This window comes from Crinia signifera, chromosome 4, assembly GCF_055691185.1.
Source record: "Crinia signifera chromosome 4, ASM5569118v1, whole genome shotgun sequence".
NCBI lineage: Eukaryota > Metazoa > Chordata > Amphibia > Anura > Myobatrachidae > Crinia > Crinia signifera.
In genome coordinates, this window is record NC_139220.1 from 286681294 (window position 1) to 286707401 (window position 26108).

The window sequence follows — 26108 nt, forward strand, 5'->3', positions numbered from 1 at the left end:
AGTGCTAATTCTCCTCACACGTGTTCTACCAGGCGCAATGTATGATGAAAGGAGGCTTTGCGCTGGACAGAGAACAGTAAAACATACATGTAATTATGCTGGGCTCCCATATATCAAATTATTTCCAAAGATCATAGAACTCCTATAAGGACACAGGCTGAGGAGTTCATGTGCGGCCACAAGCTAAGAATGCTAAAGTCCTGTCTGCTTGTCTCCCGCAGTATGGAGGCTATGGAATGTTGTAGGCGGATGTTCCCGACATGGTTCTGAGGGAATCATTTCTTTAGAGGTCTCGATCAATACTGGGTGTGGATTATTGGATAGACTGGATTTAGGTCGACAGTCATTAGGTCGATCACTATTGGTCGACAGTAAAAAGGTTGACACTTGAAAAGGTCAACATGCAGTAGTCGATACCAAGAAAAGGTCGACATGGAAATGGTTGACACAGTGATGGTTTTTGATGTTTTGTTTGGGGTATCGATGTCAACGTCTCACTTTGCTCACCATGCCACGGGCATTGGGCCTGATTCAGACCTGATGTTTGGAGCCCAGCGATCAGGTAAATGCCTACAATCACCCCCCTGGCTGTCAATCGCCTTGCAAACAGCCACCGCTTGGTGAAATCACATGGAGGGCTCGGGCATGCGCACTGTGGACCGTGCACACACGCGCTCCTCGGACAATCGCTCGGGCTGCGGATTCGCAGCCCAGCGATCGGGGCTGAATTAGCCCCATGGTCCCTTGTTTCACTTTGCTCGGCACAATTTACCATTCCCAATAGTAGTCCACGTGGGTTGTAAAGTATGAACAAGTCATTTGGTTAAAAAATCATGAAAAACTCATGTCGACCTTTACATGCGGCCTTGCCCTTCTGCTCCATGGGATGTTTCTGTCTTCCTTGAGCTCGCCATAGCAAGCTATGGCTTGTGTCCACCTCTTGGCAATGTCAACCTAGCGGTCGACCTATTGACTGTTGACCTAGACACAGTCGACCTATCAACAGGAACCAATCACTACTCACGTTAATCTTAATGATACCGAGGGATCATCTTTTCCCCATGTTGCAGCATTTCTTTCCTTATGGCAGGAATGGGGTACCTTGGGCCCTCCAGCTGTTGTTGAACTACACATCCCAGCATGCCCTGCTACAGTTTTGCTATTTTGCCATGCTAAATCTGTTTCAGGGCATGCTGGTATGTGTAGTTCAACAACAGCTGGAGGGCCAAAGGTTCCCAATCCCTGCCTTATGGCATACAGACGGAGCAGCCGTCAGCCAGCCTGCTCCATCGCCAGATCTCCTGTGCTGGCGCAGGCTGGCGGACGGCAGCTCCATCTGATGGGGACACGCAAGCTTCTTTCACCCTCACGCACCCCCATCAGCAAGGTTGGGTGGAGCGGCTTCCCTACCCGTCTCTGCTTCAGGGAGATGGACAGGGGATCGGGGGCAGAGCTGGACGGGGATCTGCTACCGCCTCTGAGAGAACGGGGCAGGAGAGACCCATCAGTACTCTGGCGGCGGGTGGCGATTGGCAATTCAATCACCAGGAGCAGCTCAAATGAGAGCTGCTCCATCTGTAAGTATGATGAACATGATACTGATGTTACATAATGGTCCTCTCAGCCACCAGATCTGATCCCAATCACACGTGTACAACACCTGAGATAACCACCAGTCAGTTGGGCCACAGGTCCACAGGTGCTACATCCCTCCTGCACAATTCTGTATGCAGCTTTTACCACATCTTACATGTGCAACTCCTTGGAATGGAGAAGCAGACACAAGATGGGAAAGGAAGAACAGGGGAGGCAGTAGAGGAGGATAGGCATAACCTGAGTGGGGAGAGTATGGCCTGGGAAGAGATAGTACAGGAGAGGGGAGAGCATAGGGGAGGTTACATGGAACAGGAGCAGAGAGTGGGGACAGGGGAGAGGAGAGGCAGGATAGGAGAGACGAGATAAGTGAAACAGAAGAAGCAGAACAGGGGATGGGAGAAGCAGGAAAGGACGGGTGAGACGTTAAGAGCAGTAAGGGTACATTAGCTGAAATATACCTGGACACAGACACAGATACATCTGACAGGTAGCTTATATGTTTTGTGCTTGAGGCTGATGCAATGATATGCAAAGCTGATGGTAATGATTAGCAGCATTAACCAGCCAGGTCTGACTCTATCATAATAAAGGATTGACATCTAAAGCTACTTAAATATCACTGTCAATGCTGACTGTTGTGTATATGACACTTCATTACATTGTTATATTGCATATAAATAGGATAACGCACCTTCTCAAGTTACTACTAAAGACTAGGAAGCCACATGTCTATGCAGTTCTAAGGTAAACGTGCCACATACATGTTGGTGTTGTACACCAGGACTGAACACATGCACTTCAATACAATTTTGCCTCCGACTGTGCACGACCGCAAATGTGTGTAAAGTTATTTCTGAATGGGGTCAATAAATCCTAACAACCTACCCACCACAAGGAATCTTGAAATATAAACACATTACAAAAACAATCTCTTATATATTTGGCTACATCTGTCACTCAAAGTGTGTCTGGAGCTGTAACGCTGGGTTGTGGACTTCCATCTTAATTTATGATTGTCATCACCTGTTTTAAACAGGGTAATTGATAAGAAAGGTGTTTAAGCACAGGTGATGGTAATCCATAAATTAAAAAGAAAGTCCAGCAACAGAGCAATGTGTCCCTCCTGGAGAGGGTCATGTTGGGAGGTATGCACCTCCCTCCCTCCCTCCCTCCCCCCCCCCCCCCCCCCATTCACGTCATCCCCACGATAAAATGGCACATGCAAAACACTGACATGGCTATGGTCGACAATGAAAAAGGTTGACAAGATTTATTTTTCACTTTTTCAATGTTTTCATATTCATTCTCATGTGTCGACATGGACACCAATGAAGTGCCTCACTTATGTCAACATTTACATGTGTTGACCTTTCTGTGTTGATTTTTTCTTGTGGCGATTCGCGGCACCCCCCGCGACCCCCCTCCCGCGATTTGCAGCACCCCCCCCCAATTCGCGGCACCCCCGGTGACTCCCACGATTCGCGGCCCCACCCCGTGACACCCCCCCTCCTGCGATTCGCGGCACCCCGCGACCCCGCCTCCCACGATTCGCGCCAACCCCCCGGGCCCCCCCTCCCGAGGTTCACGGTGCCCCCAACGACCCCCCCTAGCGCGATTCCCCACCCCTGACCCCCCCTCCTGTCATTGCGGCAACCCCCCGCCCCCGCGACCCACACCCCCTGCAATTCGCGGGATCCACCCACGACCCCTCCTCCCGTGATTCGCGGACACCCCTCACCTCCTCCCTCCCCCCCCCACCCCCGCGATTCACGGCAACCCCAAAACACATGCAAAACACTGGCACGGCTATGGTCGACAATGAAAAAGGTTGACATGAGTTTTTGAAGATTTATTTTTCTTTTTTGGAATGTTTTCATATTCATTCTCATGTGTCGACATGGACACAGATGAAGTGCCACACTTATGTCAACATTTACATGTGTTGAACTTTCTGTGTTGATTTTTTCTTGTAGCAATTTTTTTCCAGTGACAACTATGAACTATGTGCACGTCAACCTACACATCATCAACCACTTCTTTGTATAATATATAACACCTGTTCTGTTTTACTGTAGGTGTTTTAAGTCAGACCTTTTACTGCTACTATTACTGTTTATGTAAATGCATTCTGAATGACAGCAACATCCTACCATCCTTCTACAAGAATATATAACCAACTAGGTGATTCATCGTGCCCCGCGCACACCCCCCTCCCGCGATTCGCAACCCCCCCTCGCGCAATTCACGCCCCCTCCCACGCTTTGTGGACCCCCGCCCTCTCCCGCAATTCGCCGACACCTGCACCCCCCCTCCCTTGATTCACGGCACCCCCCGCGCCCCTCCCGCAATTCACGGCACCCCTAAGCCCCTCTTTAGTCCCCCGTATACTCACACACCCCTATCACTACCCAGCTTCCTGCTCTCCTGAACCGTAACTTTCACCACTGGGGAGTCGCTGATGCTGTTTTGCCCACATGCCCCTATCATGCCTCATAGCCCAGCCTCCTGCTCTCATGCACCCGAACTCCCACCCAGTAGGAGGAGACACTGACTAAGGGCCACCATCCTGTACTCCTGTACTGCCACCCTGGACCCTCACCCACTGGCAGAAGCTACACAGTATCTCCCACCCTCCTCTTTAGTCCCCCTTATGCCCACACACCCCTATCACTACCCAGCCTCCTGTTTTCCTGTGTCGTGACCTCCGCCAGTGGGGAGCCGCTGACTCAGAAACACCCTACTATACTATTGCACACACACACCTAAACAACATGCACACACACCCCCACACCCACAAATGTCACTGTACCATCCACACTATCAATGTACATCTTACTCTGTAACCGCTTTTTAATTAAACAAAACAATACACACCCTCTTCCACATCATATGCTCTCTATTTAACACATTTCACCTATAACTCAAGTTGCAATACAGGCATCTTTCATACAATTCTAACCATCTTTCTCATATACAAATGTTCACAAATTAAGGGGGCGCAGCCCCTTACGACGGTGTGAAGAGCGCCCGTAGGGCGCAATGAATCACCTAGTTATTAATATGTAGAATAGGAAATATAGTCATGGTATCGGCGGATATACTGTATGTAGTAACAATGTGTGTTAGGGAATGGCTTGTTACCATTGTATTTTGACTACTATTTTTCATGTTAATTGAAGCAGAGTGTGAACAGAGGAAACAAACAACAGCTGGTGCGGTGTACAGTAACGGGTGCATAGCGCTACGGGCGCACTTAGAGGAAGTGCTGCTCACTGGAGCACTACAGCCCATCTCCTTACTAACAACAACAGACACCTGTACATTGTGTGCCTACATACTGTTTGTCCATTCATTAACAGGCAAACATGGTTGAAGAGCATTACAAATATGGCCAATACAAATCATGAAATTCTATCATCTGTCCTGTTCATGGTTTATCTCAGCCTCTCGGCATATTGAAGGTAATCTACAGTATCTAATTGGCTTCTGATTAAACAGGCCCTGGTGTGGTATTTTGTCTATGCACGGTTAGGGAATAAAACTGCTATAATTTCTAGGTCAGGGCCTTGTGTGCATGAATATCAATTATCTGATTATACATCACCTTGGAATATGTTGGTACTATATTAGGAACATTATGCATCAAATTTTAGTAAACTTCTTTATTCAGGAGTAGATTTATGAAGCAGTGATAAGTGGCCCATGGCAACCAATCAGCACTGAAGTAACATCTATAATTTGCATACTATAAGATTATACAGAGCAGCTGATTGGTTGCCATGGGCCACTTCTCCTATGGCTCACTTCTCCTCCCTTATCACTGCTTCATACATCTGCCCCTCAGTCCAGGTGGTTGGTTTTACAGAGAACTGGCAGCAGTCACATGATTGGAGGAGAAGAAAGGGGGCCCTTGCAACAGTATAAAAACATGGGCAATGTCAGTGGCAGCCCAATCTGGAGCTACCGTTAGTGCGGTCTATAGCCACACTTACTATTGGCCGTGCATAAATGAGTAAATGTATTGGGCCCTAAATGTGAGATGTATCAATCTTTGTAAGAAAGACAGGGGGGGGGGGGGGATAAGTCTCCCATAGCAACCAATCATCGTCATATTAAATGTACAGACTGTACTTAATAATACCCCTTTTACACCAAAATCCCTGTTCAGACCCTGGACTGGGTTGGACCCAGCTTCATACCCCATTTACACAGCACTGTGACCCAGGTCTGCGCCGTTTACACTGAACCTGGGTCAGCCCTGCTTTTCCCTATGGAGGACATTAAAAATGCCCATTTTAGGACTGATAAACTGCCAGCCAACCTTCCCTCAATGATTTAAAATAAAAATTTAAAGACATGACAAGTTAGCTTTGAAAAATGTTGGTTTGTTTATTTTGTCAAATATTTTTCAAAAAGTTTTATCCAGTGCTCAAGCACACACAGCAGTATAAAAGTGCAGCATCACCCATGTGCTCTTCCCAGCCCCTTCCCCTGCAGCAGCAGACCAAATCTCCCATGTGCTCCCCCAGCCCCCCCCCCCCCAAAAAAAAATATAATATAACGATACTGCATCCAATTATCCAATTATGATTTCTGTGTGCACTGCCCGTATCCTTCCTGGCTGCTGTATTTTGCCACTGCAGCGCACTGCGGAAAGGCGTCCAGCACTTCTGGTATCCATTCAGCAACACCCGAATGTTCCAACCTGGGTTGGAACCATTTACACCGCCCACGACTCAGGTCCAACCAATGTTCAACCCTGGTCAGGACCTGGGTAGGAGACCAGTGTTACTGGACCTGGGTTGGCCCCTTTTACACCAACGCTGACCTGGGTCCAACCTGGGTTATGTCTTGGTGTAAAAGGGGTATTAGTGACAGGTAAAAGGTGATTTCTTGCTATCGGCAACTTCTACAAATGATCCTTTTCAGAAGGTTTCCTAAATCACCTTATTATTTCCCCATGTCTGCTTTTTACAGTGTTTGGGATTTACCAAAGTGACATCTTATTCCCTTATGTTACGATGCTGCCAGTGATTACATATAAGGTGCATGAAAGATTTATGGATTATAAAATAGACACATTGTGAGTAACTACACAGCCCACATGCACATACTTGTAGTCACCATCAGCTGAATCCACCACCCAGATAAGCCGCGGAAGTCAGTGCCGCTCCCAAACACCTTGCAGTAGTATACAATACACCTGCGCATTCACTCGGAACAGGATATTGTCTGGACAATGGGATTCTGATAATCCACATAAACCAATGTCTGTTATGCCATGTGCGTTTAGAATAAAGGATCATCAGTCAGCCCATAATCCCTCGTGAAACTCACTTTTAGTCTTAACATATGGTTATACAACAATCAGCCCTCTATAGTAATAGTTCCCTCAGTCTCATGGCTAGACCTCCTCTCATCCTGTGGCTGAACTTTACATGCCCTGCTGTACCTTATGCAAAACTGCTGAGATAGGAGTTTCATGGGCTGATCTCATCCTCTCTGCCCAGGTACTCAGGCCAGCATAGATTATACAAAGCGCTGCTCTTATACATAGCATTCTAACACAAGTGCAGCTGCATCACTAGAGTGGTCGCCTGTTACAGGAAGGGGATAACTCACCATGTGACATTTGGGGAGATTTATCAAAGCTTGGAGAGAGATAAAGTGGAGAGAAAGCACTGACCAATCAGCTGCTGTAACTCCATTCTGTGTTTGAAAAGTAACAGCAGCTGATTGGTCGGTAGTTTATCCATACCTCCCAACTAGAGGTGGAACTACCATTGGTGCAGCAGCGAAAATGGGAGCGGCCTTGTAACAGTGGCTCAAGCATAGGCCGTGCCCCTTGTCTCTAGGTCACACCCTCAAATTTCAGATGCACGCCGAAGACACGCAGGGTTACGATTTTCATGGTTTAGAAGTTGGGGCATATGGTTTATCTCTTTCTGCTTTATCTCTCTTTAAGATTTAATAAATCTCCCCCATTAGCACTGAGAAATTTGGTGGAAATTGGGATTTAAATCATTGCCAGTGGTTTGTTTGTGCTGCAGCAATAAATCGCCGGGTGCGCACTCCTGTGTTCAGCCCCCTAATAGTCACTGGTCTGTTTACCTCTGCAGCTCCCCCGGCAGAGTCTCCTGTTCATCAGCGACCATCTCTGATCCCTGATGAAAAGGAGACACTGAGAAATATATTGCACCGTGTGTACACAGCTTTAGCTGCTTACTGCATAATCAATGATCCCTAAAGACGTCCTTATGAAAGAAGTGCACACGTGATATCACAGGTAAGCCAGCCCTGTCCATTCGCCAAGCCATATGTGTGAGTCTTTACATGTTTGCTGACAGGCAGTGCATTCAGAAGGCTGAGCTGTCACTGCTGAAGGCACTGTAAGTGAATACAGCATAAATTAATAATTGTGCTAACTGTGTGCCCTTCCGCCTACCGCCCCCTCCTCCACTATTATTATGTCAGCCTGTCCCCCCTCAGCAAATAACTCATCTTAGTGATTCCCTTTGTGATGTTCCTGCTGAGTCTGTTCCTCACTGTATTATGCTTTACCTGACTGATATTAAGCTAGATCTGTGTTTTTCAAACTCGGTTGCTCCAACAATACTAAACCAGGCGCGAAGTTTAGTGAAGTAAAAAAAAAAACAACCTTGTGCGGTTTACTGCAGCTAAGTGTGTTTCCTATACCCAGTTCAATGTAAATGGTTGCTGGGGTTTCAGCTCAGAAGGGCACGCACCACGACTGAAAAAAACTTACACCACCAGTAGTCTCCATCTTATTTTTAAACAGAGGAGGTTGCTGCTGGGTGGTGTGAAGCCTGTTGGGTGCCGGTGGCTCCTTGGAGATGTAGTTCTTTCAGCTACTGCTTTCAAAGGGTCACACACACAATGTTTTCTGCACACTCGTGCACACACACACATACATACACATTCATGCAATTCAGATAGGTGTTTCCGAGCAGTGACCTTGGGGGGGGGGGGGGGGGGGGGGGGGAAGGGGTGGCGTCAGTGGGCCTGACAGGGGCATGAGGGATCAAGGACTTAATTAGAAGATGCAGTTACACTGACACCAGCGGCCAAATTCCATTGGACCAGTCTGAGCACACAACACCCAAAATGATCATTATCAATAAATGTTGCAATAACAAATTTTCTATAAGAAACAAAAATCTCATGAACATTAAACTGGTTTTACAAATCAGACCCCCGTCCGAGCCTACGCTGCTTGGAAAGTAGATTAATAATACAAGGACTGATTCTGATGTAAGAGTAAAGTAGGAATGGCAAGCAATCATCGAAGATTCATAATCATTGATGGCTTATGGCCGATGTAGAATACTTGCCAACATTGAGGGAGAACCGGATGGTTTTCCTCTATCTACCATGTTGTTGTTTTTTTCCCTCAAGGTGTTGGGACATGAAGCATATCTCCAACCTCCGATGCACATGAAGCCCCACCCAAGGTTCTGATTGGCCCACAGGACAGGTAACCAAATAATCAATGGACATTCACTGCATAGTTGACTACCATCAATGGCCACCAGCAGTATCAACATCAATGGCAACCACATCAATGGCTATTAGAGTAAACCAAATGGGAGCAAGTACAGTAACTGCACCTGGGAATACCATGTTGGACTGCAGGGCTTGTGGGCAGATATAAAATATAGATTTAGTCGTGAGAGGGATGTGCCCAAACTCAATCTAAATTATAGTGTAAATATAAAGTTTCCCAGAATTTTTGGGCTACAAGCAAAAACAGCCAGCATTTACCCTGCACGTAAAAAAAAAAAATGTATGTGGGCCCCTTACATTGCAGCCTGGTTTGTCCAGGTGCCTTATTTACTTCCTCTTCTTTGCTATACATGGCGACAGGATGTTTACAGTTTGTTCAGTACACGGTAACCTAAAAATAATAGATTCCTGTGCTCACTATACCCATTTACACTGTAGTACACAATACAGACCCCTCAGCAAGAACTGAAGCATTCCTGTGTGATGGGCTGTGGCGTGCTGTGCAATGTGGAACCATTGCATCATGGGGTATCATAAACACTACAAGCAGTAAACCTAGCACATCCTGACTGCGCATTCGGTAAAGCAGAAGGTAATGTGAATTGGGGAGGTCACAGGAGACACTTACCGTAATTTTACTTGCAGCATTTAAGGCATCCACCCATCCCTGAAGATCCTTCTGGTCACTGGCCTGAAGAAAGTACCGCTGAGATAAGGCATTGATAACTGGTAGGAACATAAAAATAGTCACACATGTTGTATAATGTATAAGGTCAGAAGGAGGGAAACAATAGGTAGATGTTATATGGACTATCCGCAACAGTTGTATGTAGATATCAATGGAGCAATAAGAAGAGTTATAGGGGATAGGTATATAGATATATAAGGAGAGGTTCTGTGGTGTCATAAGAAGAGTTATAAATGGGAAAGGCATATATATATACATTGGCATTGGTATGGGATATTCCTGTCCGTCACCCTTCTAAAATGCCAGCTCCTCCACAGTGACAGGAGTTGGGTGCTGCAGTGTGACAATAACCTGCAGCACTCGGCTTCGGTCACTGACAAGGAGACAGCAATGCTGGAGAGTTTCCAGGGGCAGCCAGTCCGCCCCAGGAGTGAGGCAATCAGGGACTTCCCCCGCAATGCCACATCCTGTTTCACACCCAATCCCATTTTTTTTAAATCATTCACACTACAAAACTAGGTTGATTTTGCCAAGTAATTGATTGCCGCTAAAAAAATGGAAAAACTCTCCCAAAATCTGTATTTGTTTGGCTGGGAAACATTTTAGCATCACTTTTTTGCTGACACAGACGCAATTACATACATACAAAATGATGTCTGAATTTATAGAGCTATTTTGTTTCTGACATTATAACTCGCCTCAAATTACATCGGTGGATTTGTATGTTTAACCCTTTGAATGCCAAGGGAATTCGTCAAAATAGTGTTAATAAAAAGGTTTGCTTGACAATTTTCACACCTGAGTGCCAAAGTTGCTGAGAGAGATCCTGAAAATATCCGCTAAAAATGCCAGTGCCGGTCACAGCAGGTCATTTTTTGGGTGCAAAATTTAACTTTACTTCAATTTATTGACTTGGATGTCCCACTCCACAGGGGGTTTCTGTCCTCCCTCAGCTCGCCTTAGGACACCTGCGTTACGGTTTGACAGGTGTACCGCCCCAGTCAATCTCCCCACCTGCCACTGTCCCCGGAATGGGTCGGTATTTATTTATACTAAAAGAACAGTCGCTGTGAGCAATGCTGGAATTTTTAGCGGATATTTCGAAGATGGCTCACAGTAACGTTGCCACTTAAAGGGTTAACGTGTGTAAAACACCTGGATCCAACCTTTTAGCAGCAGCTCTTGTTCGGAGCTAAAGCATCCGACTTTTAATGAACACTATTACATTGGCCAACAAAATGTCCAACTATTGTGGAAAAAGCGGATAGTTCACAAAATCAGACCCAATCGACTTCCATTACATCCCAGCCATAAAGTTAATAATGATGCTTTTAGCGGACGTAGATTAGTTACTTACCGAAGCAACATGTCAGCTTTGCTTTTTGTTTCACAGCAGCTGTGCCAACCTGACAGGAAATAGACAGTTATTACTGTGCCGGTGAGGGAGCAGGACCTTTCACCCTGCAATAAAACTAGTTATTACACTAATATACTGTATGTTACTGTGCAAGACGATGTGAAAAGACAATCTGTATGTTAGCCGATTTATTTCCACGCTGACTCAGCCATAACCTGTATGAGGCATACAGTAAATCAGGGTTGCCTACCGTCTGGAAATGGAGATGCAAATTGTGTAATTTAGCCCCTCCCAAAGACCCGCAAATTGCAGGATTTGCCGTACTGGGGGGCGGTGCATGATGACGTATACATCAGGCCCTGCACCCCGAAGTGCTGCTGACAGTCTCCTCCCCGGGCTTTTCCCAGAGAGGAGACTTTAAAAGTAGGCAAACCTGGAGGCATTGCATGTGAATGACTACATGTATACAGGCAAATAATACCATACCTTCCAACATTTGCAGCCCAGCAGTCAGGACACTGCTGCTGCGCGCCGGAGGCGCGTTGAAATTTCCGGGGGGTGTGGCCTAATTTGGGGGCGTGGCCTAAACTCGCGGCTCTTCCGCGAGGTCACGCCCCCATTTTGCCGCTATGGGGGCATGACCCAGAGGCTCTGTGAGCCTCTAGCCATGCCCCCAGCCATCTGGCTGCGGGAATAGATGCTGTGCGCATGCGCACAGCGTTTATTCCCCGCTGCTTAGCAGCTGACAGGGGGGGACTCCCAACAGCCCCCCCACACCGCGGGACACTGCCGCCCGCGGGTAGGACAGCGGGACAGGCCCTGACAATCGGGACTGTCCCGATAAAATCGGGACTGTTGGGAGGTATGTAATACATGCCTAACTCATCCACTGCATGAACTCAAGTGTGACCTGGGCCTATTTATCAACAACTTTTATCTATTAATCACAAGGAAATGTCAGGTTCTTCTGTTGTGGAGCTAGAGGCACTGTCCCAGCAAATCATTACGGATTGCTTCAATATGCAGTCATAAGTAATGATAATTAATGGGGCCTATTTGTAATATAAAAAGACGATCTGAATTTTCCATGCTTCACAAATGTCTCAGTTTAGGAGAAGGATATACTAAGCATCACATGTGATATGTGTACATCCCACCACTTACCTCATCTATATACTAATCGCATAAAGTATGTACATATATGCATTTAGTATAGCAAAGGACAGCTGTCTCAACAAGAGCTGTCCTTTGTGATGTCAGGACTTCCGAGTTTCAGCCCCAGGAGTCTGTCTGTGCATGCAGGAGGTGTTGAGAGGAATCCGATTGGTTGTTTGGTGTGGTTTCACAAGCACTACACAAACCACCAGGCCAGTGGTTCACAAACTTTTTTCTTTCACATCTTTATTCTTTTTCATATTTAAAAGACAGTCAACACATACATAACATACATATCATACATTAATCAAAATTACAAAGATAGGGTCATTCATTGAATATTTCATGCTGCTCTGGAGTCACTGCGTCCGCTAATTGCTTAATTGCTAATATATCATCGTTTCTTGCATTCCGCAGTTTTTTTTTTGGGGGGGGGGGGGGGGGGGGGGCGTTTTACCTAGTCTGCACAAGATGCTCACGACTCTTTACCAGTTATCACCTTGTTATTGGCCATCATATCATACAAGAAGATATTCACTAACGAAGTGCAAATACATATTTTACAAGTGGTTTATCTAAACATGAGAGAATTATTTACCGTGCTTTGTGTATACATAATTCACAGCGGGCTTCAATTCTGCCCATCATTTCGTGAAACACATTAGGTGGATTAGTGTGGTATAAGTCTACTCTAGCAGAGTATTAGTGCGGAGAGCAGAAAAAATAGAAAGGTGAAAAAAAAAATAAGTAAAAAAGAGGGAGACAAAAAAAAAAAAAAAGGATAAAGAGATAAGAAAAGAGATAGGGAAGTATCTCCTACCTATTTTATCATATTTCAGTGATCTTTCAGTGTATCTAGCAAAAAAGTGCTTATTAGTGCTCTTATCAATCAATCAGTATTGCAGTAATCCAGTATTGCCATATCTGGTTAAATTTACTTAACATGTGACGGCTAGCGTATAGATATCTTTCTTGCTTAATGGTATAGGCAACAAGTGACTTCCAACTATTATAATCCGGGGGTTCCCTGGACATCCAGGTTCTTCCCACGATTAATTTCGCCAATGAGCAGAGATTAGTTATGTATATTCTTTCATTGTTCGGAACTTCCTCACTAACTCTGCCTAATAGACAGCATTTGGGGGTTAAGAGCTCATTAGAGATCCCTGTTTTTACTATGGTGAGTTTAACTCACTCCCAGTATTCCTTTACTAAGTGGCACTCCCAGATTAGATGAATAAAAGTACCCGGGAGAAGATCACATTTAGGACATTTTGCCGAAGGCCTGCCGGAAAATTTGCATAGTATTGTGGCTGATAAGTATGATCTGTGCAAGATATATAATTGTGTCAATTGAGTACTTAGCGAGTTCGTGGCTATGGTTACTGCTCTTTTGTCCCTGTTCCATTCTTCGTCGTTCAACCTCCCCACATCTATTTCCCATTTCGCTTTTAACCCCTCTAGTCCATCGTTATGTCGATTTTAATATCAATTTTATCGGGGATTCCCTGAATAAGGGGATTTTATTTACTATTTTTCCCTGTAGCGCACTTCTCAGCTGAAGATAGCGAAAAAAATAGGTTTGGGGCACGTTAAATTCCTGTTTTAGTTGTAAAAATGATTTAAGCCCTTCGGCGTTATAAATTTGGCTAAATTTAGTCACTGCATGGGAATACCATACCTCTTTGATCTGCAAGGATTCCGATTCATTATTTGTAAAATAGTCTGCCAAAAGATAGTCGCTATCTATAAAGTCAGTCTTTAGTATTTGATTCGCTTCCTGCCAAATTTTAATTGCTTGAACTATTAAGGGGGGGTCAGCATGGAATTTTTTTTCCTGTATAATTCTTTGCATTGGATTAGCCCCGGGGGTAGAAAAGGTTATTAAGGTGTTTACTGATTCCCAGCTATGCTCTTCCTGGGTAAACCATGATCTTAATTGTGCTAGCTGGGCGGCTATATAATATCGCCTGAAATCAGGCAGGCCTAGTCCCCCATCATCCCTCTCTCTCATCAGATTAATCAGTTTGTGTCGTTCCAGACAAACGAAGCCAGAATACTGTTTAATTTTCTAAATATAGATTTGGCAAGATATATCGGTGCTTGATGTAATACATATAAGAATTTAGGGAGGACCACCATCTTTACTAGGTTTATTCCGGCTACTATCAACGGAAGTTTTTTCCAAGATTTAATTTTTTTCCTCACCTATTCAAACAAGGGTTCGATGTTATGTTTTACAAAGTCTCTAGAATCCCAGGATACTGTGATACCTAGATACTTGAAAGTCGTAACCCATTGCAATAGAAGGGGAGGATATGGTAGGTAGTTCGAGGGGGAACCTACTGGAAAGATGATGGACTTAGTCCGGATAATTCGGAACCCAGAGAGGTCACCAAATTTCTCGATTACCTCCAGAGTCTCCAAAAGGGATTTGGTATAATCTGACATATATAATAAAAGATCGTCCGCATATAAGGGCCATAGTGAGATTCCCTCTCTTCGTTCCCCAGATGAAACATTGGTGATCTCAGTATATTGCCTTAATTGGCAAGCTAATGGTTCGATCGCCAGGGCGAACAGGACGGGGGAGAGCGGACACCCCTGTCTCGTTCCCCTGGCGAGGGTGAATGTCGGGGAGGTCGACCATTAATGGTGACATGGGCACTCGGTGAGGTATATAAGAGTTGAACCCATTTGATAAAATTCGGGCCAAGCCCGAATGATCGTAGTACCACCCACAGATATGGCCACTCTATTGTATCAAAGGCTTTGATTGCATCTATTGAGACCACAACCGGTTTTTTATCGTCTTTCCTGACTGTCTGTAGGTAGGTATATAACCGTCGTATATTTATAGAAGTTTCCTTCCCGGGCATAAAACCCGATTGGTCGTCATGTATCAATGTTTGAATGTACCGATTTAACCTATTGGCCCGAATTTTGGCCAATATTTTAGCTTCGGAAGGAATCAAAGATATTGGTCTGTACGAATCTAATTTTTTTGCATCTTTCCCGGGTTTTAATATTACCACTATCTTGGCCTCTGTCATTGTTGCTGGGATGACACCATCCTCAAATGAGTTCTCGAAAGTTTCTAAGAGGAGGGGAGCCAGGGATTTTGTGTATTTCTTATAGATCTCTAATGGGATCCCGTCTAGTCCCGGGGGTTCACAAACTTTTTTGATTCACGGCACCATAGAGTATTAGTATTTTATCATGCCACCCCTAGGCCAAACGTTTCTTATTGCGAAATAAAAAATAAAAAAATATTGCACATTCACAGTAATGAAAGTGTGCATGCGAAAGCACGGGGGACCAAGCAAACCAGAACAACCCCCACAGTTTGGGAACCAGTTGTGAAAATTTAGGCAGAGCAGTCATTTGCAGGTTTGCAGCATCTTTGCATACTAGCAATCAGGGGCCTCAACAAATATCTGAGGAGCCAACGCCCTGACATATAGGCCCCTTAAAGTCAATGAGATGTTTCACACTATGACAGTCACACGTAGGGCCTAACTGAATAGGAGTTGTCATTTTGCAAAGTTTACCAAATTACGACTACCGGCGGCAGGCTGTTGGACGGCGCTCAACATAGGGCAAGGCCTCCCTGCACGCCAGGTCCTGCCCCACGGCATGCCCACAAAATTTTGCGGACACATTGTTATTGTGCGAGTGCTCCGATATACAGTGAAGTGCTTGCACATTACCAGCTGCCCCCTGACTGCTCAGGCAGGCCATGTTTGTGGTCACAGGAGCTGCACCGCGCCCCTCCCCCCTAGAATGGTCCTGACACAACTGTGTTGTCCAGACCACGCCTCAAAAATGCAGCATCGCCAACCCCACAATGGTCCATCCTGCTCGTTGCCGCCCCACCGTCTTCACTGGCACATGCGCAATTTACCGATAAAAAAACACAATCTGCAATTTGTCAGAGAACTGTGGTACTTACTGAGTTTGCCCCATATTTTCCTGTTCCAAATAGCATTTCTGGAAGATTCAGTCCAGTAATTATGCGAAACTGATTGAACTCTTAAATTGCCAAAATAATACAGATCTGACATTATCCACATCCATTCCCATCTCATTAATCTCACGCCCAGCTCAGGAGATTTAAGGCCTCACACAACAATAATTACCAATGTCAAATTAAATTGCCATTTAAGACAGTCAAATTAATTCTCATTTAAGACAACAGTAATAATTACATCCACATTACCCCAAAGCTATATGACAAGTTTCTTTTATACCTATAGTTTTAATCTTCTTAGTGATGTAAAACATACTTGTCAACTGTTTCATTGTCTAAATAAAGCTTTGTGATAGAGACAATTACTCACCGTTCACAGACAACTGAATGTATTCCTCAGACCTCTGTTTGACCGTTTATACTGTAGGTCTGTAGGAGTACATAGGCTAGCGCTACATAGTCCTGGAACCCCATGACTCATAAACATTTCTATAATGGGTGCAAGATGTGCAGTACACACGGGGCCCTGAGTCCAGGGGGTCACACACTGCACCCATGTTTTTTTACCTTTCCGGAATTTTTGCAGCAGTGTCAGAAATGGCAGCCAGAATGGCTGTCGCACCTGTGCACTTTAAAAATTGATCTATGGAACATTTCCTACTGTCCCGCTTTCCGCAGGAATGTCCCGGGGCCGGTAGTGTCCCCTGGCGGGGGGGAGGGGTTAATTGGGAGTCCCAGCACAAGTATAACATTGTACAAGTGATACATTTCTGCATAATTAATATAGATAGATATGTGTATAATATGTTGCATGAATTAAGACAGATAACCAAAGCAAATACAAAAAAGAGTGATACAAGTACAGGCATGTCTTGGCCTTATTTCCCAATACAGAGATGCTAGCTCGTACACTCTCACTTCCTCATGCACACTTCCTCTTTCCTCCACTCAGATGATTCCTTCTGCTGATGCAGACAGCCAAGTGATTGGACTTTTGCAGCACATGGACCTCACTAGCTGTGGCCCCCACATCAGCTTACTAGTAGAGTTATCACATCTCCATTTACACTTTCATTATACCAACAAGCACAGAAATATCAATCACATTGTACAGCTGTCTGGGGTAGCCTCTTCATTAGAGCATGAACAACCTGTGGCTCTCCAGTTGTTGGGAAACTATAAGAATTAAAGATACGTAGTTCCACAACCTACAGATATAGTGGTCGTTATGGATTTAGGCTGGAAAATCCCGCGTTGAGTGTTCTGTCCCTCCTTCCTGAGTGGGACAGCGGAATGGCATTCTAGCAGGCAGTGGGGAAGGTATGCTCACGTTTGCCAACTTTGAAGAAGCCACAAGACAACAGAAGAAGCCACAAGACAACATGCACGTAATCATTTCAGGGGTGGACACCATGGGAAAATGCTGTGTCTAGCAGGTCCGTGGGGAGGGGGGTGGAGCTATAATGGTGTAATTCCTATCATTTTAATGCCGCCTCCTCCTTACATACCCACAGTTCCAAGTATTGTCTCACCTCCCTGCCCACTTATTAAAAACTTGGGAGATCCACCCACTGTTTTAGGGCATGGGGGACTAACCAAAGAATAGGCAAGTATGATCAGGGCATAGTTGCCTACCCTCCTGCATTCTGCAGGAGACTCCCTGACATAACAGCAATCTCCCTCTCTCCATCATTAGTCTAGCAATCTCCCTCATTTCACCTAGCCCACATTATGTAGCTGTTACATTTTTTGGGAAAAAATGGCTTGTCCAACCATTAGAGACAGCGTGGTCTGGGCCATTGTTGTCTACTCTCCCGGAATGACCGCCAAAGCAATAACCCAACACGGATCCTCCATAAACAATAACAACCCCTCCTCAGTCACATTTACTCCATCGGCCCTATAAAAATAATAAAAACAAAACTTATGCTTAAATGCATACCCACACTGCCACACTGACCACAATACATTTTCCCACAGCCATATTTACCTAGCAATTTGTCTCCTCACATCATCTTGGCTGACAAAATACAGGAAATGTCATAAATAATGGAGCACCTTAGTCCCCCCTTAGGTTAGTTTTCGTGCAAATTCCCATAGTGATAGATTATCAGATTATCAAATAGATTATCAATCATGGATTGCAGTGGATGCGCAAGGGAAAACAGTGAAAGAAACAGGGATTTTATTAGCGCCTTCAGTGGTGTTTTTTTTGGGGGGGGAGTGCTCCCCACCCACTGGGTGAGTTTTTTATGGGGAGCGCTCCCTTAAAAAAAAAAACACCACTGCATCCCTGGGTCCAGGCAGCGCCGCTGAACTATCAATCAGCCGCTGCCCGGCCCTGCACCCCGGCTCCCCGTCCCTACCTGCTGCGATCCGGCTTGTCATGAGCCGGCGCCGCAGGCTGTAATGTAACAGCCGGGGGGGGGGGGGGTGAGCCGGGGGTGCGGCGGAGGGGAGGGAACCATCGCTAATCACTGGCAATCCCGACAATTTTCCGGGCTTGCCAGTCTGGGCATTAAAGCATAACCCGGAATGTTCTCAGGATTATCAGTGAAGGGGTTAATCTCAATCCCCACGCAATTTAACTGACAGGATGCTGGCTTTTGGGGGTGGTAACATACCATTTTTACCATTTTCTGGGAGTGTCAAGAAAAATGCATCAGTGTGCAAGCAATTTCAAGGAAGTCATGTGACATCAGTGCCAGCCTCGATCAGCCTGTTTCTGTCACACACTTGTAGTAGGGTCAGGCTAACGCACAGACGGCACACACTGGAAATATCATTAGATGGTGAGTGAGTTGGGTATGGAGTTGCAGCTGGCTGGCGATATTTTTCCGCAAGCCATTCGCAGACTGGCATGGGGCGTGATTTCTCTCTGTCTGGGTGGCAGCTGTATGATCGCAGAGCTCTGCAAAATCACAGACCAGCAATCAGGTCTGAATAACTCCCTTAATCCAATTGCTGTTGGACTGGATGCCAAAAAACTGTTTGAGACGGGAGGGGGAGCACCTCCATAGTAGGGATGGCCATCGATGATTTGAAATCATCGATGGTTCATGGCCGATGTCGAATACTTTAGCCATCGATGGGGGAGAACCAGATGGTTTCCCTCCATCGATGGAACAGCAAAACAATGTTTGTTTTTTTTTGTTTGTTTTTTTAAGTGCCGGGACATGGAGCATAGCTCCGCCCCAACACCTGCGAAGCCCCGCCCCCGTGCTTTGATTGGCCCACAGGCCAATCAAACAAACACAATGGATGACCATCGATTTGTAAAAATATCGATGGTCATCCATAGCATAGTTTAGCACTATCGATGGCCAGTTGCACAATTGCCATCGATGGCAATGGCAACGATGGCCATCCCTACTCCATAGCACAACAGAAGTGTCCAAATGAAACTAGTGCTAAAAGTAATATTGTCTGACTTCTAGTCACACCTCCATGTCCTTACAAGCAAAGCCCAGGAGCATCGTCCTGCTGAGAGCAACATTATAGCTGACCCTCGGCCTAAACCATCGCACTCATAAAGCATGTCAGTCATGCCGTTTCTTTTCTGATGTGTCACACAGGGATACAAAACACTTTTGTCTATGTAGAAATTGAAAATATCCACTTGTAGCTCAAAGACATTGATAACAGAATATCCGATAACTGTGGAAGAGGGACAATGACATATTCTGTGTCTTTGGCTACAAGATGGAAGCATTTTGTATGTCTGCATGTCTCAGATCTATGAATACATTATCGCTCTTCTGAGTAACCTTATGGCTGTGTGGCATGGCCGTCAGAAGTATGACACTGGCGCCATTTTAAATGCATATGGACCACACGCTGTGACACCCTCAAAATGGTTGCAAGTTCATATTGGCACAAACTCCACCACCCCGGTCCCGCCCAAATCGCTCTCTACCTGTCACTCAATATGCATATAACTAACTGTTATGTGCATTTATTCATCCTTTTCATCTAAGGAGTAAATTTACTAAAATGAGAGTTCTATTGGAGATGGGATGTTGCTATGGGCAACCAATCAGATTATATCTATTATCTTCGAGAAGGTGCTAAAGAAATATATAAGAAGTAGACTCAGATTGGTTGCTATGGGCAACATCCCATCTTCAATAGAACTCCCATCTTAGCAAATTTACCCCTTAGGGTTTTATGTATCATTGGTGGCAGTGTCGCATGGCAAACTATCATTTCTAATTACTACATATCATGGCTATAAGAAATCATTTTTATTATCAAATTATTTAAAAAAATGCTGGGACAGTGGCTCTTATATGAGGTCAACCTAAGGAATGAGAAGCAAAATAATTGCTTATGCTTCCACTGGGAGTTCTGGACAAAGGCCCGGTGTGTGCTGAAACATTGAACAGTTAGTTGGGGCTGGATCTAGGAAGATTACATGATTGCCCTAAATCTGTTCTTTTCAAGGGCTAGAGCCAGAGTTGGACTCACCGGGGATCTGCTTGTGGTCCATTTATGCCGGGACAATATTTAGAATCACCCGGCTTTTTTTACACCCGCACCCTGCATCGCTGACATCACACAGGTTGATAGCAGGAGCGAGTGCAGAGAAGCTGGTGCCTCTGTCTAAACACTGTCCTGGCATAAATGGACCAGAAATAGATCCCCAGGGCTAGAGCCTTTGCTTTGAATGACTGTCAGTACTCTTGTAGATCAGATGCTATTTAAGTGCTTCTATTATTCCAGTATGTAACTTCTCTGTGCTATACTGTGCAGTTAGGGTGGCCATACACTACTGCTAGAAATCGCAGCAGTGTATGGCCATCCGATCCCCTTTGAGTCATCCGGGCTTTTCCTGGGTCCTTCTCCATGTGATATATCGCATGCAACCCTGTTTCCCGTGAGATGCTTCAAGTTGGAGATAGGCAGATCCAAACCCTGTTACAGGACCACGGACTGGATCTAATGCAATGCTAAACACATGCAATTTGGGCCAATTTTAACCCGATTTCTCAGCCCGATCCCTTGGAATTCGGCGAAATCAGCCCAAATAGCATATGTGGGTCCATAGTGTCAGCCTCCTTCCCTTGTTCTTAGAATATCACTTCAAGGGCAGTCAATATATTCACTTACTTTTGATATATATGTCAGTTTCAGAGACCCGACTGCTCCAGTCCCATTGGGCAGATTCTGAAAATACATATATAAAAATAGGATTTGCATGAGTTATGTGAACTTACATAAACCTTACTATTCCGCAGAATGGACCAGTGATGCTATATCATCTATTCAGTCAGAGAATATTACCGATAAGTCTGTACAACAAGGTGTTTTATGCATGTCAGAGATTCTAAAAGAATGTAAGGCCTGAGAGGTAGATGTATGAAGCAGTGATAAGGGAGGAAAAGTGACCCATGGCAACCAATCAGCTGCTCTGTATAATTTTATATTATGCAAATTATAGATGTTACTTCAGTGCTGATTGGTTGCCACTGGCCACTTCTCATCTGGCTCACTTCTCTCTTATCACAGCTTCATACATCTACCCCTGAGTAACAATCTGTGTTTGGCTGTTAACAACCAAACTTCTAAAGACAGGCATAAGGCCTTGCTCCTGTCTGCCAGATGCTTCAGCCAGTATGTAAGCAGACATCAAACTAGAAGTCGTCATCTTAAAAAAAAAATAATAACTTGCAGATTTAGAAAAGTAATAATGTAGATCTGTATTAAGATTTCAACCGACAAAATGGGGACAGAAACATCCCCCCACCCCCCCACCCCAGAATCTTGTAGTATGAAGCGTTGGCATCAGAATGACGACAGGTTCTGAAAATCGATAGTCAAAATGTCAACATGCTGAACAGGCAAAATGTGGACATGGTTACACTATGGGCAGTATTCAATGTGAATAGTAGCGACGTGCAGCGAATCCTGTTTAGGAGGTGGGCTCCCCAGGTGCCAGGCAGCACAGGCTGCCCCCCGGGGGTGCCAGCAGGGGACCGGGTATATTCACTACACCCGATCATGCATATGTAATGATCGGGTGAAGTGAATATATGAATATGTAATGAGCGTCTCGGCTCCGGCCCCCTGCTGGCTGGTCTGTGTAAAAAAAAAAATATACAGTATATATATATTTTTTTTAAATTAAATATATATTCATGTGCTTACAGCACATGAATAAAAATAGCATGCCCCTATTCAGAATAAAATTCCAGATTTTTTGACACCAATTGTAAAAAACAAAACACTTTATTTTAAAAGTTCACCTTCCACTTCACCATAAAAAGATAGCGATTGCTACTCGGTGAATCATGGCGAAAAAAACCTTGAAATGTATTTGCCATCTGGTCATTGAATAGGGGGATTCACCGTTTTAGTCAGAAATTCGCCTTACAGCACAAAATCGCCATAAAAACCTGGCGAATCAGCCTCATTGAATACCGCCCTATATCCTGTCCATATCGTCAGTGTTTAACATGCCCCCAGAATATCGTGCTACAGTTTATTTGGGTATCTGGTCAATAGGCCGCCAGTCAACAGGTTGATAGGCAATAGTTTTAACACCATATGGTTGACATGGCCAAAAGGTCAACATGGCAATGGTCAATACATGAAAAGGTCGACATAGGGTTTTTTTTTCTTATTTTTTTTACTTTTTTCATACTTTACCATCCACGAAAACTCCAATTGGGAACGGTAAAGTGTGCCAAGGGCAGCGGTAGAAGAGCGAGGCTTGATGAGACATGTGAGGGTACACTCATGTGGGGATCATGTACTCAAATCTACAAATTGACACCAGAAGGACAAAACACTCATGTTGACCTTTTCATTCCCTTGCTGACCTTTTGCTGGTGTCCACCTTTTGCTTGTGTCAACCTTGTCCATGCCAGTCATTTTGGTTGACCTAGACACTGTCGACTTTTTATACTATAAGTAGCTTTTTCCTTATATTAGACAATGGGTGCGTACACATTGGACCTTATTCAGGTCCGTTTGGATCCCCCGTGATGGGGGGGGGGCACGGCATTCTCTGGGCGGGGTTTGGTGGACTCGCAAAGCTGCGAATTGATATTGTTAATGATATCGTTATCATGCATATTGTTTATTAAAATCATATAGTGTGTACCCAGCTTAAGCCTAACCCTTAAGGTGCGTACACACGGGGGCGATTTTGTCCAAAATCGCGGGAAATATGGTCGCTGAGCAAACATATTGCCCGCAATGGGAGTGTGCACCGGCGATATATCGCCGGGTGCGCGCTCCCGTTTTTGCCCCTGTGGTGATCGCTGGTCGCAGGAACATGCTGTGACCAGCTGATTACCACTGCCGGGCTCCCCCGGGCAGTTTCATTTTCATCAGCGACCATCTCTGATGAACAGGAGAAACTGAGCAATATATCTCCCCCGTGTGTACACAGCATTACCTAAAGGTATCACAAAAATGAGCTGCTGACATGTTCATTTTAACCTTGCCAACATTTGTGAATTTCAACATTTTCTCGTTCACCTTATATTTAGGTCAACTCTATGTTCCTGTTGACATTTTGACTGTGGTGATTCAGGATGTGTTGACATTCTGGTGTCGGCATGCTGACTGGATACTCCCCCAGGCCAGCCCTAACGTGCATACTGTAAACTGTTGGCACATGCACTTGGATGCTTCTAGGAAGGAACCTCTGGGCTCACTGCACAGACTTATCATTGAATGTCTTGTCCGATTTCATCTCCATGCCCGGAAGTCACCTCTGCACCAATCAGTACCTAGCCATCATTTTGTGTAAATGTACTTGTTAAATGCATCCTCAAATCTGATTGGTTGCTATGGGCAACTTCACCATTTCCACTGCATGATACATCAACTCTTAAGTCATTAAAAAGTAAATATAAACCAAATATGGTTTTCTACGTTGATTGCCCCACTGACCTGGGGATTATCCATGTACCAAAGCAGGTAATTTGCCTGGGTATCCAGAATGAAATATCTCCGGAGAAATCTCCCACTCCCTGCATCCTCGATGTCCAGAAACCCACAGGTTCGGTTCAGCCGATCCACATAAGGCATTCCTAACAAGTCCACACATTACCCTGCGATTAAAAGGAACATGCTCCATGAGATAAATTCTACTACACATTTACATTTCATGCAAACAGTTTCATTAAAACACATAAGATACCCAGGCTATGGATAATGTGATATATGTTATACGACGTCGGGAGATCGCTGCCAGACAAGAAGATTTCATGTTCTGCTCCAAAACAGAACATGACAGGTATGTTAAGCGCTGCGGAATATGTTTGGGCTATATAGATAACTGTTAATATATAATGATAAGCAGCGCAGGTTAATTAGTGTAACATAGAATTTGACGGCAGATAAGAACCATTTGGCCCATCTAGTCTGCCCCTTTTTTACCCTTCAGGTAAACTCAACCCTTTTTAATCCTTATTTCTTTGTAAGGATATTCATATGCCTATCCCAAGCATGTTTAAATTGTTCTACTGTCTTAGCCTCTACCACCTCTGATGGGAGGCTATTCCACTTATCCACTACCCTTTCTGTGAAGTAATTCTTTCTAACATTTCCCCTGAACCTACCTCCCTCCAGTTTCAGTGCATGTCCTCGTGTTTTATTACTTGTTTTCCTTTGAAGAAAATTTCCCACCTGTACTATGTTAAAACCCTTGATATATTTGAAGATTTCTATCATGTCCCCCCTTTCCCTTCTCTGCTCCAAACTATACATGTTAAGATCTTTTAGTCTATCCAGGTAAGTTTTGTGATGTAGGCCATGAACGATTTTAGTTGCCCTTCTTTGTACACTCTCCAATGTATTTATATCCTTCTGAAGATATGGCCTCCAGAACTGGACACAGTATTCCAGATGAGGTCGTACCAATGACCTATAAAGTGGCATTATTACATCTTTTTTTCTGCTACTGATTCCTCTCCCTATGCAACCAAGCATCTGACTAGCATTCCTCATTGCTTTGTTGCATTGCCTCCCTACCTTTAAGTCACTTGAAATAGTGACTCCTAGATCTCTTTCCTCCTCAGTAGTTTCCATTATAGTACCCTTGATACTATATTGCGCTTTTGGGTTTTTGAGTCCCAAGTGCATAATTTTGCATTTTTTAGCATTAAACTGTAGTTGCCATTCTCTTGACCAATTCTCAAGTTTACTTAGATCATCAGTCATTTGATTTACTCCTCCTGGTGTGTCTACTCTGTTGCATATCTTTGTATCATCTGCAAAAAGGCATACTTTCCCTTCAATACCATTTGCAATGTCACTAACAAAGATATTAAAAAGCACTTGTCCAAGTACAGATCCCTGGGGTACTCCACTGGTAACATGTCCCTCCATAGAATGCACTCCATTTACGACAACTGTCTGTTTCCTATCCTGCAACCAGGTTCTTATCCATTTAATTGTTTTATAATCCAATCCCACACTTTCAAGTTTATTTAGCAGTGTAGTGTAGCAGTCATTGGATGTCTGTGCTGGGCAGGCTGGACGGTCTCTTATATGTAATTCCAGATCCTGCCCTACTAATCAGAAGTCAGTAGACATATATAAACCCAGCTATGTGTTATCCTGTCCCAGTAATATGCTGCCAGTAGATCACTGTACATTGTATAATAAGTAATCCCATGTCGGTGAGATCCTGCCGTGATAATATGCTATCACTAGATCCCTGCACAATATAGAACATTTAATCCAAGCTTACCAACCTTCTGGCTGCCCCATGCAGGAGGGAGCAATCAGGTCAGTATAATAGGGGGTGTGGCCTCAACATGGGTCGGCGGTGTGGCGGCATGGATTCGTGATTGCACCTTTGT

The 26108-nt window shown here is 44.7% G+C and overlaps 1 protein-coding gene across 2 annotated transcripts in view; it reads right to left on the reverse strand.

Annotated features, from left to right (window-relative positions):
• PLEKHA2 (pleckstrin homology domain containing A2) overlaps positions 1 to 26108 on the reverse strand; it is a 107519-nt gene that overhangs the window by 65556 nt on the left and 15855 nt on the right. For both annotated transcript variants that reach the window (XM_083184895.1, XM_083184894.1), the window contains exons 3-6: positions 24193 to 24353; positions 21400 to 21456; positions 11166 to 11214; positions 9749 to 9846 (exon numbers count right to left, since the gene is read on the reverse strand). In XM_083184895.1, coding sequence (XP_083041021.1) covers positions 9749 to 9846; positions 11166 to 11214; positions 21400 to 21456; positions 24193 to 24330 — 342 coding nt within the window. In that variant the 5' untranslated portion in view covers positions 24331 to 24353. The remainder of the gene's footprint in view (positions 1 to 9748; positions 9847 to 11165; positions 11215 to 21399; positions 21457 to 24192; positions 24354 to 26108) is intronic.